This window comes from Camelina sativa, chromosome 3 (genome assembly GCF_000633955.1).
Source record: "Camelina sativa cultivar DH55 chromosome 3, Cs, whole genome shotgun sequence".
In the NCBI taxonomy this organism is placed as follows: domain Eukaryota; kingdom Viridiplantae; phylum Streptophyta; class Magnoliopsida; order Brassicales; family Brassicaceae; genus Camelina; species Camelina sativa.
The window spans coordinates 7,692,859-7,706,780 of NC_025687.1; the positions used below are offsets into that span (position 1 = coordinate 7,692,859).

The following is a 13,922-nucleotide window of genomic DNA, read 5'->3' on the forward strand; positions in this document are numbered from 1 at the left end:
AATTTTAAAAGACAAATACATATTTCTTACAACGAAAAATACATGGATTCTTCCCTTCTTATATTAGTAAGTATTTTTAAAAAGAAATATTCAGTTTTAAAAAATTTATTTATAGTAGCAAACTAGCAAGTTGATGAAAGAAATCAGTCAAGCTCGCTCACATCCACGAACGTGGCATGATCTCGTAATAGACATTTCGTCACGTGGCGTTTAGCCATTTGATCAAAACTTGTCAGAAAACATGGGTCCCACTCTTTGTACGATTCATCTCAAAAGGTGAGAGAGATGAGAGTCTCACATCTTCCAATCCTGACCGTCGCTATTATTATTTTCTATTTTCCCTTTTTTTAAGACGAAACCTAAGCGTGGGTCCCGTGTTTTAGGGTTGTACTGTCACGACCCTTTTAGTTTCAGTGAACTCTGCACGAATTTTTAACTACAATTATTTGACTATTTACAATTTCAATCCTTTAACTTTTTTGTTAGTGAATTAAAGACGCTTTAGTTTTTTTTTTATTATCAATCTTTTTCCACACTCTTAGAGAAGACGAATTATCCTTCTTCAATGGAAGCTCACCAGCAGCAGCAGCAGCAGCCTGAGTCGGGATCCGATGACTTAAGTCAACGGAGGAGGAGCTACTGGAGATGGAGAAAGCAAGATTTTTTCCCGGAATTCTCGTTCCAGAGCTTCTCTTCATACAAATCAGCTCTCTCGGCCACTTGTCCTCGCCTCGCCGATCGTCTACTCTCTCGTTCTTCCGACGCCTACGAGATCGATGCAGCGCGCCGGGAAAGCGAGAACCCTATGCGTCGCTGTCTCACTTGGTGGGACCTTCTATGGCTTAGCTTTGGTTCAGTTGTCGGCTCTGGTGTGTTCGTCATCACGGGTCAAGAGGCTCGGACTGGAGCGGGTCCTGCCGTTGTTCTCTCTTACGCTATCTCTGGTGTCTCTGCTTTGCTATCAGTTCTCTGTTATGCTGAGTTTGGAGTTGAGATTCCTGTCGCTGGAGGTTCTTTCTCTTATCTCAGGGTTGAATTAGGGGATTTTCTAGCCTTTATTGCTGCTGGGAATATTCTGCTTGAGGCTATTGTTGGTGCTGCTGGATTAGGGAGGTCATGGTCTTCGTATCTAGCTAGTTTGGTCAAGAATGATTCTGACTATTTCCGGATTAAAGTCGATTCCTTTGCCAAAGGGTTTGATCTTCTTGATCCGGTTGCTGTTGCTGTGCTTTTGGTTGCTAATGGTATTGCCATGAGTGGAACAAAGAGGACTTCTTGGTTGAATTTGATTACTTCCATTGTCACTGTTTGTGTTATTGTGTTTATCGTCGTTGTGGGGTTTACTCATTCTAAAAGCTCCAATTTGGTTCCTTTTTTCCCTTACGGAGCCAAAGGTGTGGTTCAATCAGCTGCAGTTGTGTACTGGTCATACACTGGCTTTGATATGGTGGCGAACATGGCTGAGGAAACCGAGAAACCTTCGAGAGATATACCTATTGGTTTGGTTGGCTCGATGTCTATGATCACTGTGGTTTATTGTTTGATGGCTTTGGCTTTGACTATGATGGTGAAGTACACTGAAATTGATGTAAATGCGGCGTATTCCGTTGCTTTTGCTCAGATTGGGATGAAGTGGGCTAAGTACTTGGTTGGTATATGCGCTTTAAAGGGAATGACCACAAGCCTGCTTGTTGGATCTCTAGGTCAAGCTCGGTACACGACTCAGATTGCTCGGTCACATATGATTCCTCCATGGTTTGCTTTGGTTCATCCCAAAACAGGAACCCCTATCAATGCTACTCTCCTTGTAACTATACTCAGCGCAATAATCTCCTTTTTCACCAGCTTAGATGTTCTATCAAGTGTTTTCTCCTTTGCTACCCTCTTCATTTTCATGCTTGTGGCAGTAGCATTGCTCGTGAGACGTTACTACGTGAAAGATGTAACTCCTAAGGCCCGTTTGGTAAAGTTTACTGGTTTTCTGTTTGTAATCATTGCGTCTTCCATCGGAGTATCAGCGCTTTGGAACGCAGGCGTTAGAGGTTGGATCGCTTATGCACTAATCGGAGTTATTTGGTTCATAGGCACTTTGGGATTGGCATTGATACCAACATCCCGTGTTCCTAAGGTCTGGGGAGTCCCGCTTGTTCCATGGCTGCCATCGTTTTCAATCGCCATGAATCTTTTCCTAATCGGATCACTTGGTTATGTAGCATTCTTGAGATTCATTATCTGTACCATGGTGATGCTTGTGTACTACTTATTCGTTGGACTTCATGCAACATATGATGTAGCTCATCAGCCACCGGAGCAAGCAAAGTTTGAGGAAGAGAGATGATAAAAGAATCGATCACAACACTTCAGTATGGTTGGTAAATTGTATAAATTTCCATGTTTTTCTTAGGTAACTTCAATATTCATGTATCAAATGTACAATAAGAATTGATATTTCCACATCCATTATTTTCATTAAATGTTGGAAAAAGCTTGTCGTACTGTGTGTTGTATACTTGTATTTGTATCATCTATCTTGGGATTGAACAACGTGTTCTCACAGCTTCATTTAGCTCATTTGTGATTATATATAGATTTTATTTTATCTGTCCCTTCCTGTTCGAAATAGAGTTCCTCAATTAGTAAGATCACAGTTTCTAACAAATCATGATAAAAACTTATCTTCATATGTCATATCATTATCACACCATTGATGGTAAAGAGAAAAATATCATTGATCCGAACTACCGGTAACCCGGACACATATCCCGGTAAGGCGGTAACTGGGATCGACCCGGTTAAATAAGCCGAACATTTAAAACAGCCCGATAAGATAACCTAAGCCCAAGCCCATGACCCGAGTTCTAACCCGATTTCTAGTAGCGGTGCATCAGACGGGACGGGACTTTATATCAAGGAGAAGCCGGGATAGAAACGAAAGCTTGAAATAATAACGCGAAGTTTCCTTTTTCCTGTGATTTTGCTCATCAGAAGAAGAAGAAGGAGAAGAAGAAGCTCGAGGAGGAAGAAGAAAGAGGCGACATGGGAGAACGGAAGGTGCTGAATAAGTATTATCCGCCGGACTTCGATCCGTCGAAGCTTCCCAGGCTCCGGCGACCGAAGAATCAGCAGATCAAGGTTCGTATGATGCTTCCAATGAGTGTCCGATGCGGTACCTGCGGAAACTATATCTACAAGGGAACCAAGTTCAATTCCCGTAAAGAAGACGTCATTGGCGAGGTAATTGAATCGATTCGATTTTTTTTTTGTTTGATCTCTGTTCTATGCAATTGGTTTGTAAAGTGTTGATACGAATGCTTAGGAATGTCATCTATTTTTTTTTGTTTTTTTGGTTTCAGTGAAGAATATCGAGATTACTGTCGTCAGTTCGTTAATTTGAGACTTATCTTGAAAACGATTTCAGATTTGGGGTTTTAGGGTTTCGAGAAATTGAGCTGTTGTTTGGGCTTGGTGGTAGAGAAGCTAGTTTCTACGTCCTGTTATATAACTAGTACCATTACCTCTTGATATTACTAATTTCGCTTTTGAGCATGGAGTTTTGCCTTTACCATAATCTAGTTCGAACTACTTGAATAGTTATTCGTGGTGTTATTTTTGTGGCATATTCTAATAAAAAGTTTTTTTTTCCTGATATGCAGACGTATCTTGGGATTCAAATATTTAGATTCTACTTCAAGTGCACCAAGTGTTCTGCAGAGCTGACTATGAAGACGGATCCACAGAATTCTGATTACATTGTCGAATCTGGGGCATCTCGTAATTATGAACCCTGGCGTGCTGAAGATGAGGTAAGGACTTCAGACATTTAGCTTTTGAGGATTACGTACCCGATACTGATGCACACTTTCTAGTATACTAAATTTTACGTTGATTTCTTCTGTGCAGGAGGTTGATAAGGATAAGCAGAAAAGAGATGCTGAGGAGATGGGGGATGCGATGAAGTCCTTGGAGAACAGAACTTTGGACTCTAAAAGAGAAATGGACATTATAGCTGCACTTGATGAAATGAAATCTATGAAGGTATCTTCTCCTTTTTTGATCACAGTGTACAACTCTTAAGATCTTTTTCGTCATACTTTGGTTACACTGCCGGATAAGTTTTTTGTACTGATTTACTTTTTATTTTTCTTTTTGCAGACTAGACATGCTCATGTCAGCGTAGATGCAATGCTGGAGGCCTTGCAAAGAACAGGTGCTGAAAAGGTCTGTTCCTGTCGCTCTTTGCTTGGTTAATACACATACGAACAGAAATTTCAATTGTTGTTCTTAATAAGCGAGTCACCTTATTGCTCTTTGCACACCTTATATCGTCGTGTACCTCTCTCTCTGATAAAAGTCGTCTGGATTATTGATATGTTAAGTTCGATTGCTGACTGAGGCAATAATTTCTGTTTCTTTTGACAGGTAAAACGAATAGAAGAAGAAGATGAAGCAGTTATAAAGTCTATATTTGGTGTAAGTTTTCATATCATTCTTGTGTAAATGTTGGTTCTCCACATGATACTTTACTAAACTTTGTTCATATTTCCTATTTCATCTGAAATGCAGAAACAGAAAGAAGTTATTAGGAGGATTGCAGATGACGACTTTGATGATGATGATTATGATGATGAGAGCTTTGGTTCTCCCAGCCATAATAAGGAGAAGAAAGGATCATCTTCAGATCTTTCAAAGGTATCCGCCATAAAAACATAGTTCTTTCAGATCTGCCTCGTTCTATCACCATGTGTTGGTTTTGTTTTTGAATCATGACTAACTGTTAATTCCTTTAATTTGAATACAGAAGAGAAAGGCATCAGAGGAAAGTCCAAGCAACCCCACAGATATTTTGACTAGTTCTTCTGCAGGTGTGTTATATCAATCTTTCTTTTGAAGTTTACGACTTTGATTTTATTTTTTCAGTTGAATAACCTTTAATGGGAATCTCTATTTTCAATCAGATAAACCAAAGGAGCCAAAGAAACAAGCTACCAGCAAACAACCGTTCAAATCCGTTCACATAAAAATCATCAAGAAGCAATCCCAACCAACTTCTGCAAAACCAGAGGAGAAGAAGAGCGATGGTGTGGCCAACGCCAGTTTAGTGTCTTTATTCCAAAACTATGGTAGTGATGAAGACGAGGATTAATTGTTTTTGTTCTAAACAGAATTAGCACTTTCACAGATTTATCACTGTTTTAGAATTGGAGAATTGGAGCCCATCCTTGTACTGTTCATATATGAGATCTTTCAGTAAATTTGAGGTTATGTTACGATGCATATTGCTGTTCATGAAATTGTGTTTGCAGGTAAGAAGCAAGAGAATCTGCAATTGATTTGGATTGATAGTTAGGTTAGCTTCTGATGAAGCCGACCAACTTACAAAAATCTCCAGATAAGTTCAGCAACATGCATCCTAATAAAAAAAAAAACAGAAATGGTGAGCACACAATTTCTTGAATCACACTCCACCGCATTTGCATCTCACTTCTGCCCTTTCTTCCTCCACAACTCACCAAACATCTTCATCCCAGAACTCTTCCTCTTTCCACTTCCAGATCCATCATCAGAATCATCAACCATTCCTGGCGGTTCAATAAACCCAGCAGCTGTCGTCTCAAACAACCCACCTGCAAAACACTTCTCAGCTGACCCAGAAAGAACGGCAGCTGCAGCATCCGCGGCTTTCCTCCATTGCTCAGTTTGAACTCTAAGCTTCTTCATCTCAGCCTCCAATGCGTCTTTTTCTTCTTCCATGGACTCGAGCTTCTCCTTCAGGTGAGCCGTCTTTGCTCTGCTTTCTTCTAACTCTTCCCCAATCCGAGTCACCTTTGAAGCCATATCATCTTCATCTGCTTTCACATTAGACATCTTTGAAGCTGAATCGCTCAATTGACTCTTCAAGCTGTCGTTTTCTTTGCCTAGTGATTCATGTTCTTTCTCCATATCATAGAGTCTAGCTTTCAACATCTTGATCTCATCTTCCTTTGCAACCAACTTCTCAGCTTCTTCATCTCCGCTTCTCGGTTCTACTTCCTCTACCGCAATCTTCTCAACAGGAACCTCAAACACATCAGTCTCTTTCTGGGCATCACCAGGTATTTCGTCTCTATCGATGGTCTCAGCGGCCTCATCAGATGCAGACCCCTCCACCCGAGCCAGCGGGTTTGGTTTCTTTGACTTGATATGAAGCTCATCTTGAGCTAGTTTCTTGACAGCTTCAGCATTAGCCAACTGCTCCTTGAGCAATCTCAGTTCCTCTTGCGCTTGTACTAACTGCGACTCTAGATCGGATATTCGTCCCCCAAGTTTCTTCTGTCGAAGAGGATCACTGTGAGGTCCAGCGCTTCTAGGAGATCTACGGTCAACAACACCAGGCTTAAAACTCCGGTCCGTAGTGATGAGACGGTTGGGATGATTGGAGACAGAAGTAGAAGAGGATGTCCTCAGCCTTGGAGCTTGCCTCTGAGACAACTCTGAAACTCTAAAGAAAGACAACACCGCAAGAACTTATCTTAGTCACACAATTTACTTCTGAATCAAAAGATCATAATTCCAACAAATATGTAATGTCGAAACCTTTTACCTTGGTCTTGGCATTATGATATTCTTCAGAGGATATAACACTACAGTTGCTGGATGCTCGAGGGTTTTATGGATTGCTTATGAGAGAATCTGGAGCATAAAAGAAAAAAAGAACATGTCATTCATTACTTCAACTACCAAAGCCATCATCATCACTCCATGTCTGAAAATTTTGGAGAACTGAGATTGTAATCACGCGCCGTTAAAAGCGCGCGTGTATGTTTACAAAAGACAGCAATCTTTAAACTTTCACCCAAAGTGAGAGAGAAGAAATAACCCAGAAACAGAGAATTTTCAAAGCTGGAGTAAGTTTTCTAAGCAAACAGAAGAGTAAAAAGATTTAAAACTCACCTAGCTATAGAGGATGATGATGAGGTCTACTTTGCATTTGAAATCCAACAAAGTGACTATAAAGAGAATCTATTAGAAATAGTCAAAGAGTGTGAATATGAAAAAGATGGATTTGTGTTTTGGCTGATTGCGAGTTAATAATAGTAACAACAACATAAAACCAGAAGAAGAATACCCAAAAATGAGCAGAGAAAAAAAAAAAAAAAGGAGAGAGAAATGGATGTTGTAATGTAACGCATGTACCTTTTCGAAACAGACAACTTTATTTTGAAGACACTCTCTCACTATCCAAGAAGCCTTGAGAGAGGGAGAGATAGAGACAGAGTAAGAAATGAATAGTCTTTTTTTTTTGAAGATTTGAAATAAAGCTGAGTGGAGTTGGGCGTGGTGAGGATTTAAGAGGGAGGTATTCAACTTGATATTTTAAAGATTTTGTAGGATTTTAATATTTTAGAATTTTGAAAGATTTAGAAGATTTTTAGGAGATTTGATTGTGTTTTAGAGTTTTTCTATTTTCTAAAAAAAGAAATGAAATATGATTCTATGAGATTCTATGATATTCTATGAGTAAACTTTGGGTGATTTTTAAATATTTTACAATATAAAGAAAGAAAATTATATGCCAAAAAAAAAATTATGCTCAGAGAGTCTAATTAAAACCTGCAATTAAAATCTGGTCAAGATGATCCCATAATAACATATTTGATTGTTGAGATGTGAGTTTCTAATTAAAACCTGCAACAAAGAAAAAAGCTTTAAGTGAGATGAAGAAGAGAGGAAGAAAAACCTAAACCAAAAAGATCTGAGTTTTCCATTGTGGTGTGACTTTCTGTAGAAATTTGTAAGCCACGAACATATTGCATTCCACTTCTTTTTTTGTTCTTTTCATTATCATGATTCGTTTTGTTTGATATCTAATGATCAAAAGCTAATTATGTTCCTGTTGTAACATATATGGATTCTAAAAAGAACAGCCCATTAATTTACCATGATCCGATATACTTTTACGACGATGAGGTACACTTTGCGCAGACACAGAGGCAAATTGCAGTCCAAAAAACAAAACGAGCTGAGGTATTCTAGTTAAAACTGAACCTTGAGATTCAAATTAAGAGGGACAAGAGAGAGAGCTTACTGAACAGAGATGGTGGTTTAATTCACAGGAAGATACGAAGCTTCAGGAGGTGACTGCTGATCGGTGGAGATTAGAGCTGTCGTCGGAATTGATATTTCATCGACTGTTTTTTTTTTTTAAATCCTTTAAAATCCTACCTCAAAAGGTAGTATTTTGTTACTCATATTTGTCAACTAAAAAACCAAAAAAAGTCTTGCAGAATCATTCAAAATACTATTTTTAAAAAAATTGTGATATTTTGAATAACATTAGATTTTAAGTAAGTTTTATAAATCAGTGATTGAATAACAAGAGATTTTAGATTATTTTAAATGATTTTACATAAATTTCAAGTTGAATAACATAGGATTTTAAAAGATTTTTTAAAATCATGAATTGAATAACAAGTGATTTTAAGAATACTTTAGAATCTTTCAAAATATCAAGTTGAATACCTCCCTCTAAAATCGAGGGACCATTGGTTAGAAAAAGGGCACAAAAAAAAAGTATTCATTTTTTATTGTCTTGTAATAGCGTCCACATATACACAATTACATAACATCTTGTATATAATAAGTCCTCTTTATTATTTTGAATTGCAAACCATCTATTTAATGTCATTTCTCAAATTTAATGGCATCACATAAATTTTGTAGTATTTTTTTTTTTGTGCCTGATAATGAACAAAAAATAAATAACTGAAGTAGAATTAAAAAGATCTGTAAGTTATAATGATGAGAATGTATATAAAGTTCAGGAATTAGCCTAGGCAAATATGCATATAAATGTGGGTTTATGTGACATACATTATTATTAGTTGGTTTCTATGGTTTATCATAAATAAATACACACACACATGTATTTCACCTACATGTCCATATTTCTGACACTCTTGTTTCCTTTTGTCGGTTTTCTACAAATTCCAATTTTTTACAAACCTTTTTTCTATTACACCCTTCTCTAATTTCGACGTTTCTTTTTGTCATCTCCAACACGTCGAGAAACCAATTTGATGCTTCTTAAGGAAAACAAAAAACCAAAAACACGACTACGAACAAAAAAAAGGTGTAATTTTATAACGAGCATTGAATAGCCGTTTAATATATTGATGGCATGGGTGTCCATATCAATAAACAATTATTCTTCCTTAATTTTGTGTAGTATTTTTAGCTAAACTTATTTGATATTGTCACCAGCAAATTTGAATTTCATTTTACTTGGTCAATGTCATTAGTTTTTTGTCATTACTTGGTCAATGTAATAGACTATGTAGTTGGCTCTATTACTTCTTCAAATAGTGCGCTACAAAGTCAGTCACCTTCAAATTTAGTTTCACGTGTTTGAAAACAGGATAATAATAGTACTTCTGTTTCATGAAATTTGATTTTTCAGTTTATAATTTGTTGAACTCTATATTCTTTTTAGTTTTTAAGTAAAGGTGAATGGTGTGTGTGAAAAAGAAAAAAAAAAAGAAAGAAAAACTAATAATCATGAACTTCCAAAACATATACAACTTTGTTTAAGTTGATCATTTCCCATTTCGAATATAAACCCCAATAGGACTGGACTAACATGGGTTAAATGGTTTGGTCAAAAATTAGAAACTATCATAGTACTCACGTTTACGTTTAATGAATTTTTATTACTTCTTGATATTTGAAAAATCAAAGACAAAGGCATGTGAGTGGAGGAACTCTAAGTAAATCCTTATAAGGCTATAAAACCCCTTAAACCCCCAAAGATGACCACCACAATTCAATTTTTATGTTCTCTTCTCATTTAATATCAAAGAGACCGAAGCATGTGAATCTTCATTTTTGTCGTCCTTGACATTTCCTCAACTACTAACTAACTGTTCTTTTACTCCCTTTGTATCCCACAATCATCCATTTGTCACAAACTCGTTTAAAATATATAGCTCTAACTGATAGTTCATCGGATGCTAGCATGTCAAAATCACTCCGCAATTATGAAAGGTTCTACCAATATAGATTCTCACAGAATAACGATATATATTCCAATTTTTGTACGATCAATCAATCACAAAAGACTCGTACCAGACCGGTATGTTACCAGTCAGTCGGAATATGTAACCAAACAACCAAGCTTCTGTATTGATATTGAAAACCATTTGTCTTTTCCTATTGGCACATGTACGAGTGCTCAACGAACACCCTGAAAACTAACTAACAAAACTTAAATCATTCACTCACACTAACATATATAAGCAACGACTATATAACAACTCTTAAACTTCCTACATTTTGGAACTCTATTGCCATGTTACTTCCCTGGAAACCTCACTCGCACTATCATCAGCTATATCAGATCTTGCATAGCTGGTTCCTGCTCCTTGTAGGTAATGGTTACTATCTTCTTCTATGGTATTGTAATGGCTGTTGTTACAATTGCCTATAACCATGTTGTGTGATGCAACGTTATCGTTTTCATTGGAGGAAGATTCACCAACCATTTGCTGGCGTTCAGCGAGAACAGCGATTGCACAAGCTAGCCCACCCGATGGAGATGATGATGATGATGGAGTCGATGGTTCCACATTATGAACTTTCTCTGAAATTTCACCAGGTGATGTATTTCTCTGAATTCCAGATTCCTGATTCAAAATGAAAAAGAGTTAGGCTTATCTTATTCAGAAAACATACTTAAAAGTTAAGAAATCGAACAAATTACCTGCAATGAGAGCCATATTGCTTCCATGACCATTATATCCTCAAGATCAAAGTCAGATTGGCCATCCCTGAAGAGTTTTCCAGATAACCACATAATCAGTAACCAGTTGTAGACCACTCAGGTTCAAATTTCTAAAACAGGTATTACCGTTGTAAATAGAGTTTTAGCCAGAAGAGGAATGATGTGAAAAATGTAAAACAATGATTGATTAACTAGAGACAACTTAACAAGAGGTTGTGATTGTTCTCGAAACATCAGAGTTTCTCAAGAGAAAGGACTAATCCAATGGAAAATTAACAAGCTTAATCGAGAAAAATAGTTGTGGGGATGAATCTTATGCACCTCATGGCATGAACCAACATAAAAATTCACTAAGATCCATTTCTAGGAAAAATGACAAACCTTGTAACCTGAGGATGCGATAGCAGACATGAGTCTTCAGATGAAACAATTTCCCCATCATCCTCTGCGTTTAAACTATTTGATTGTGATTGCAAACCAAGAAAAACATAAATGGAAGTTCTGAGACATGCTATAACCGAGACTAACCTGCAGCAGAACCATATTCTGTATCAACAGCTGCGGCACTAGTGCTAGAACTAGAAGAAAACGATTCCAGACGTTTCTGCATTCTTTCTTCATCTTCTTCAACCTCCTTCTGCCTCATCCTTATTTTAGCTTCTATAACTCGCTGCTCTTCCTTCAGAACACAGAGAGAACAATACAGGCAGACTCAGCCAGTAGTTCCATCATATACTCATTAAGAAAGTAACTGTTTTCAAGATTTAAGTCTGGCTTACAATTTGTTCAGTGTTCTTCTCCTCTTTAGTCTTCCCTCCACGATACTCGACAGCATAATTGGAAGTTTTGCAAAACGGGCATCTTACATTTTGTTAAGGGCGACAAGGAAAATTTCTATATGTGAAGAACAAAACCTTAATACGTAATATGAGAAATCAAAGGATACTGAGTAGGTTGAGCTGAATTAGGACTCTTCATCCGCAGAAAGCACTCTGTGTAAAACCAAAACACAAAGTCGATAAACACAAGAATATAAAAGATTCGGTAGTGACGAGATGGCCGACGAATATATTCAGTTTACCTGTACAAATGCTTTTCATACAACATCTTGACCTATTAAGGCTCGGATAGTACTAGAAACAGACAACAACAAGAACAATAAATTACACAGAGTTAGTCAATTTCATCTTGTTATATAAAGCAGTAAAGGAAGAAAGAAAGACTTGAAGAAGCAAATACACAAACCAGAAAGCAAATAGGACACTCTTCAAGATCATGATGGCAGGAGCTTTCCTCATGACCAGGATAACAAGGAGCAAGCTTAGACTCTAAGATGAGTTTCTTAAGCTTTTTAATGTCAACATCTTTGCTCATGTATAAACCTTGTCGTGGCTTAGTGAACCTTTCGTCCACAGTCTGTCTCTTCCTTCCCAGCTTATTACCCATCACAATTGTCTGTTCAATGCTATATATGCCTTCAAACTAAGATCACAGAGAACACACACACTCACAACAAGAAATCAAATACTATATTTTCCTTTCTACAATTCACAAACGCAATTAAGAGCGCGCAGCAATCCAAAAATGATTCCTTTTTCACGAAACTAACAAAGATCAAAACCCAAATTTCCAACCTTTGATATCAATTACAGCAACTCCACGCAATTGAAGGGTCACAGAACAACAATTTCAAACCCTTGAATATATAAAATAAGTAAGAAAGTTGAAAGAGTCAGCGAATATACCTTAATGGAGTGGAGAATCTCGAGGCAGAGAGAGAGAGAGTCAGAGAGACTTAGATAACGATAAGAGAAGACAAAGATCAGAACTTTTCCTCTGAGAGAGAGAGAGAGAGAGAGAGAGAGAGATAGAGAGAGAGAGACAGTAATGTTGTTGTGTAGCTCTACCGCTACGTACAATGTGTATAATCGCAAAGGATTTTTTCTTTTTTCCTTTTTTTTAAAAAAAAAACGGAGTTTCGTGTCTGAAAGTTTTGAGTTTTCGGTATGATTTACCGATTCTTTTGACTGAAAAAAGATTGTAAATTTCGACAAAGATGATGATGGAATTGATGAAGAAGAATCGTAAACGGTGGAGTTAGTCCGATACCAAAGAAATGAATCGTCGTCTATCTTTTTTGTTTTTGTTTTCACTCTTCCTCCTTCGTTATCGTCCACGCGCGTTAAACTACTCCACGCTTTTTTTATTTTTTTACTTTATTCATTTCGACTTTTGTCAATTTCAAAAAAAAAATTGTTTTGCTGTAAAAATAAAATAGACTAGACGAAAAAAAACCGTATTAATAATAAATAAAAATCTGGCTCAAAAACATTATGTAATTCTGCTACATATAATTTCAAAATGAAAAAGTGCATATTATTTCCTTATGTACATTAAAAATGCATTAAGAAAAAGAAAAAAAAAATGTTGTTCACATTCTAAAGGAGTAAGGGATGTATTTTACAGAGGCTTGAGATGATAGATCCTATAAGATTAAACCCAATGGGCCTTTAATAGACCAAATTTGTGAAAAAAAGACTGAGGGAAATTTAAAATTAAAGTAAAAAACGATTTTTTTTCACTAAGAGTCATCAATTGTCTGACCAAAGATTATACAATTCGCCGACGGGAGGGGTTTCCCTGAAAAAGCTATCGAACTCCGTCGTATCTGCACCTCCTTCTCCTTCTTTTCCTGCGTCGCAGAATCTCTGTGATGAATCTTTACCACCGTAGCCTTGACCGGAGAATTCGAAAGAACCATCGGCGACGACGGCGTTTTTACCGGTGAGTTCTTGAACAACCGTCTTGAAGCTCCGAGCATCTGTCTGAACGTACTGTGTGTTTATGAATACAACCTTCATCGGCTCTGATCTTACTCCAGCCATACTTTTGTTTCTATGATTTTTGGTACACGATAAAAATAAGTCACTTGGTTTTCCTCTCTGTTGAGTAGTTTTGCCTTTTGATTCTCCGGAGATGTTTCTTGTATTTATATGTGTAGATAATTATGAAGGTATATACACATAGAAAATAAAAGATTATATTCGTGGGAAGACTGAACTTTTTGTCATGTTAAAGATTTTTAATTATTTTTTATAGAAATTTATTATCATGGGGACTTTTTTATGTATGTACTATGGATAAGAGTTTTTTTTTTTTTTTTTTA

The 13,922-nt window shown here is 36.9% G+C and overlaps 5 protein-coding genes across 8 annotated transcripts; 2 read left to right on the forward strand and 3 right to left on the reverse strand.

The window, feature by feature from the left end:
* Positions 493-2,566, forward strand: LOC104775817 (cationic amino acid transporter 8, vacuolar-like). The gene has a single exon (XM_010499751.2). The coding sequence runs from the start codon at positions 566-568 to the stop codon at positions 2,336-2,338; it is 1,773 nt and encodes a 590-aa protein (XP_010498053.1). The 5' UTR covers positions 493-565; the 3' UTR covers positions 2,339-2,566.
* Positions 2,909-5,267, forward strand: LOC104775819 (coiled-coil domain-containing protein 94 homolog). Its single transcript, XM_010499752.2, has 8 exons — positions 2,909-3,234; positions 3,654-3,803; positions 3,901-4,035; positions 4,153-4,218; positions 4,420-4,470; positions 4,564-4,689; positions 4,799-4,862; positions 4,956-5,267. Exons 1-8 carry the CDS (start codon positions 3,037-3,039, stop codon positions 5,141-5,143), a joined length of 978 nt encoding a protein of 325 aa, XP_010498054.1. The 5' UTR covers positions 2,909-3,036; the 3' UTR covers positions 5,144-5,267.
* LOC104775820 (interactor of constitutive active ROPs 1-like) lies at positions 5,316-7,284 on the reverse strand. 3 transcript variants are annotated; one of them, XM_010499753.2, is made up of 4 exons: positions 7,174-7,284; positions 6,931-6,986; positions 6,581-6,669; positions 5,316-6,478 (listed from the first exon to the last, which is right to left on the reverse strand). In XM_010499753.2, exons 3-4 carry the CDS (start codon positions 6,592-6,594, stop codon positions 5,479-5,481), a joined length of 1,014 nt encoding a protein of 337 aa, XP_010498055.1. In that variant the 5' UTR covers positions 6,595-6,669; positions 6,931-6,986; positions 7,174-7,284; the 3' UTR covers positions 5,316-5,478. The 3 variants fall into 3 exon arrangements, with proteins under 3 accessions (XP_010498055.1, XP_019099045.1, XP_010498056.1); XM_019243500.1 differs by lacking the exon at positions 6,931-6,986 and having other exon boundaries at positions 7,174-7,282; XM_010499754.2 differs by lacking the exon at positions 7,174-7,284 and having other exon boundaries at positions 6,931-7,156.
* Positions 10,135-12,921, reverse strand: LOC104775821 (protein SIP5-like). Of its 2 annotated transcripts, none has more exons than XM_010499756.2 (9): positions 12,502-12,921; positions 12,002-12,238; positions 11,838-11,889; positions 11,703-11,748; positions 11,536-11,617; positions 11,285-11,435; positions 11,138-11,201; positions 10,736-10,802; positions 10,135-10,658 (listed from the first exon to the last, which is right to left on the reverse strand). In XM_010499756.2, the coding sequence occupies exons 2-9, from the start codon at positions 12,200-12,202 to the stop codon at positions 10,317-10,319; spliced, it is 1,005 nt and encodes a 334-aa protein (XP_010498058.1). In that variant the 5' UTR covers positions 12,203-12,238; positions 12,502-12,921; the 3' UTR covers positions 10,135-10,316. The 2 variants fall into 2 exon arrangements, with proteins under 2 accessions (XP_010498058.1, XP_010498059.1); XM_010499757.2 differs by lacking the exon at positions 12,502-12,921 and adding an exon at positions 12,391-12,468.
* On the reverse strand, positions 13,111-13,767 carry LOC104775822 (VQ motif-containing protein 1). The gene has a single exon (XM_010499758.2). The coding sequence runs from the start codon at positions 13,639-13,641 to the stop codon at positions 13,348-13,350; it is 294 nt and encodes a 97-aa protein (XP_010498060.1). The 5' UTR covers positions 13,642-13,767; the 3' UTR covers positions 13,111-13,347.

Coding starts and splice junctions, on each gene's coding strand:
- LOC104775819 (XM_010499752.2), top strand. CDS start 3,037: ATGGGAGAACGGAAGGTGCTGAATAAGTATTATCCGCCGGACTTCGAT. Junction 3,235..3,653: donor AAGAAGACGTCATTGGCGAG/GTAATTGAATCG, acceptor CCTGATATGCAG/ACGTATCTTGGGATTCAAAT. Junction 4,471..4,563: donor TTATAAAGTCTATATTTGGT/GTAAGTTTTCAT, acceptor TCTGAAATGCAG/AAACAGAAAGAAGTTATTAG.
- LOC104775822 (XM_010499758.2), bottom strand. CDS start 13,641: ATGGCTGGAGTAAGATCAGAGCCGATGAAGGTTGTATTCATAAACACA.
- LOC104775817 (XM_010499751.2), top strand. CDS start 566: ATGGAAGCTCACCAGCAGCAGCAGCAGCAGCCTGAGTCGGGATCCGAT.
- LOC104775821 (XM_010499756.2), bottom strand. CDS start 12,202: ATGGGTAATAAGCTGGGAAGGAAGAGACAGACTGTGGACGAAAGGTTC. Junction 11,749..11,837: donor TATGAAAAGCATTTGTACAG/GTAAACTGAATA, acceptor GGTTTTACACAG/AGTGCTTTCTGCGGATGAAG. Junction 10,659..10,735: donor CAATATGGCTCTCATTGCAG/GTAATTTGTTCG, acceptor ATTTTGAATCAG/GAATCTGGAATTCAGAGAAA.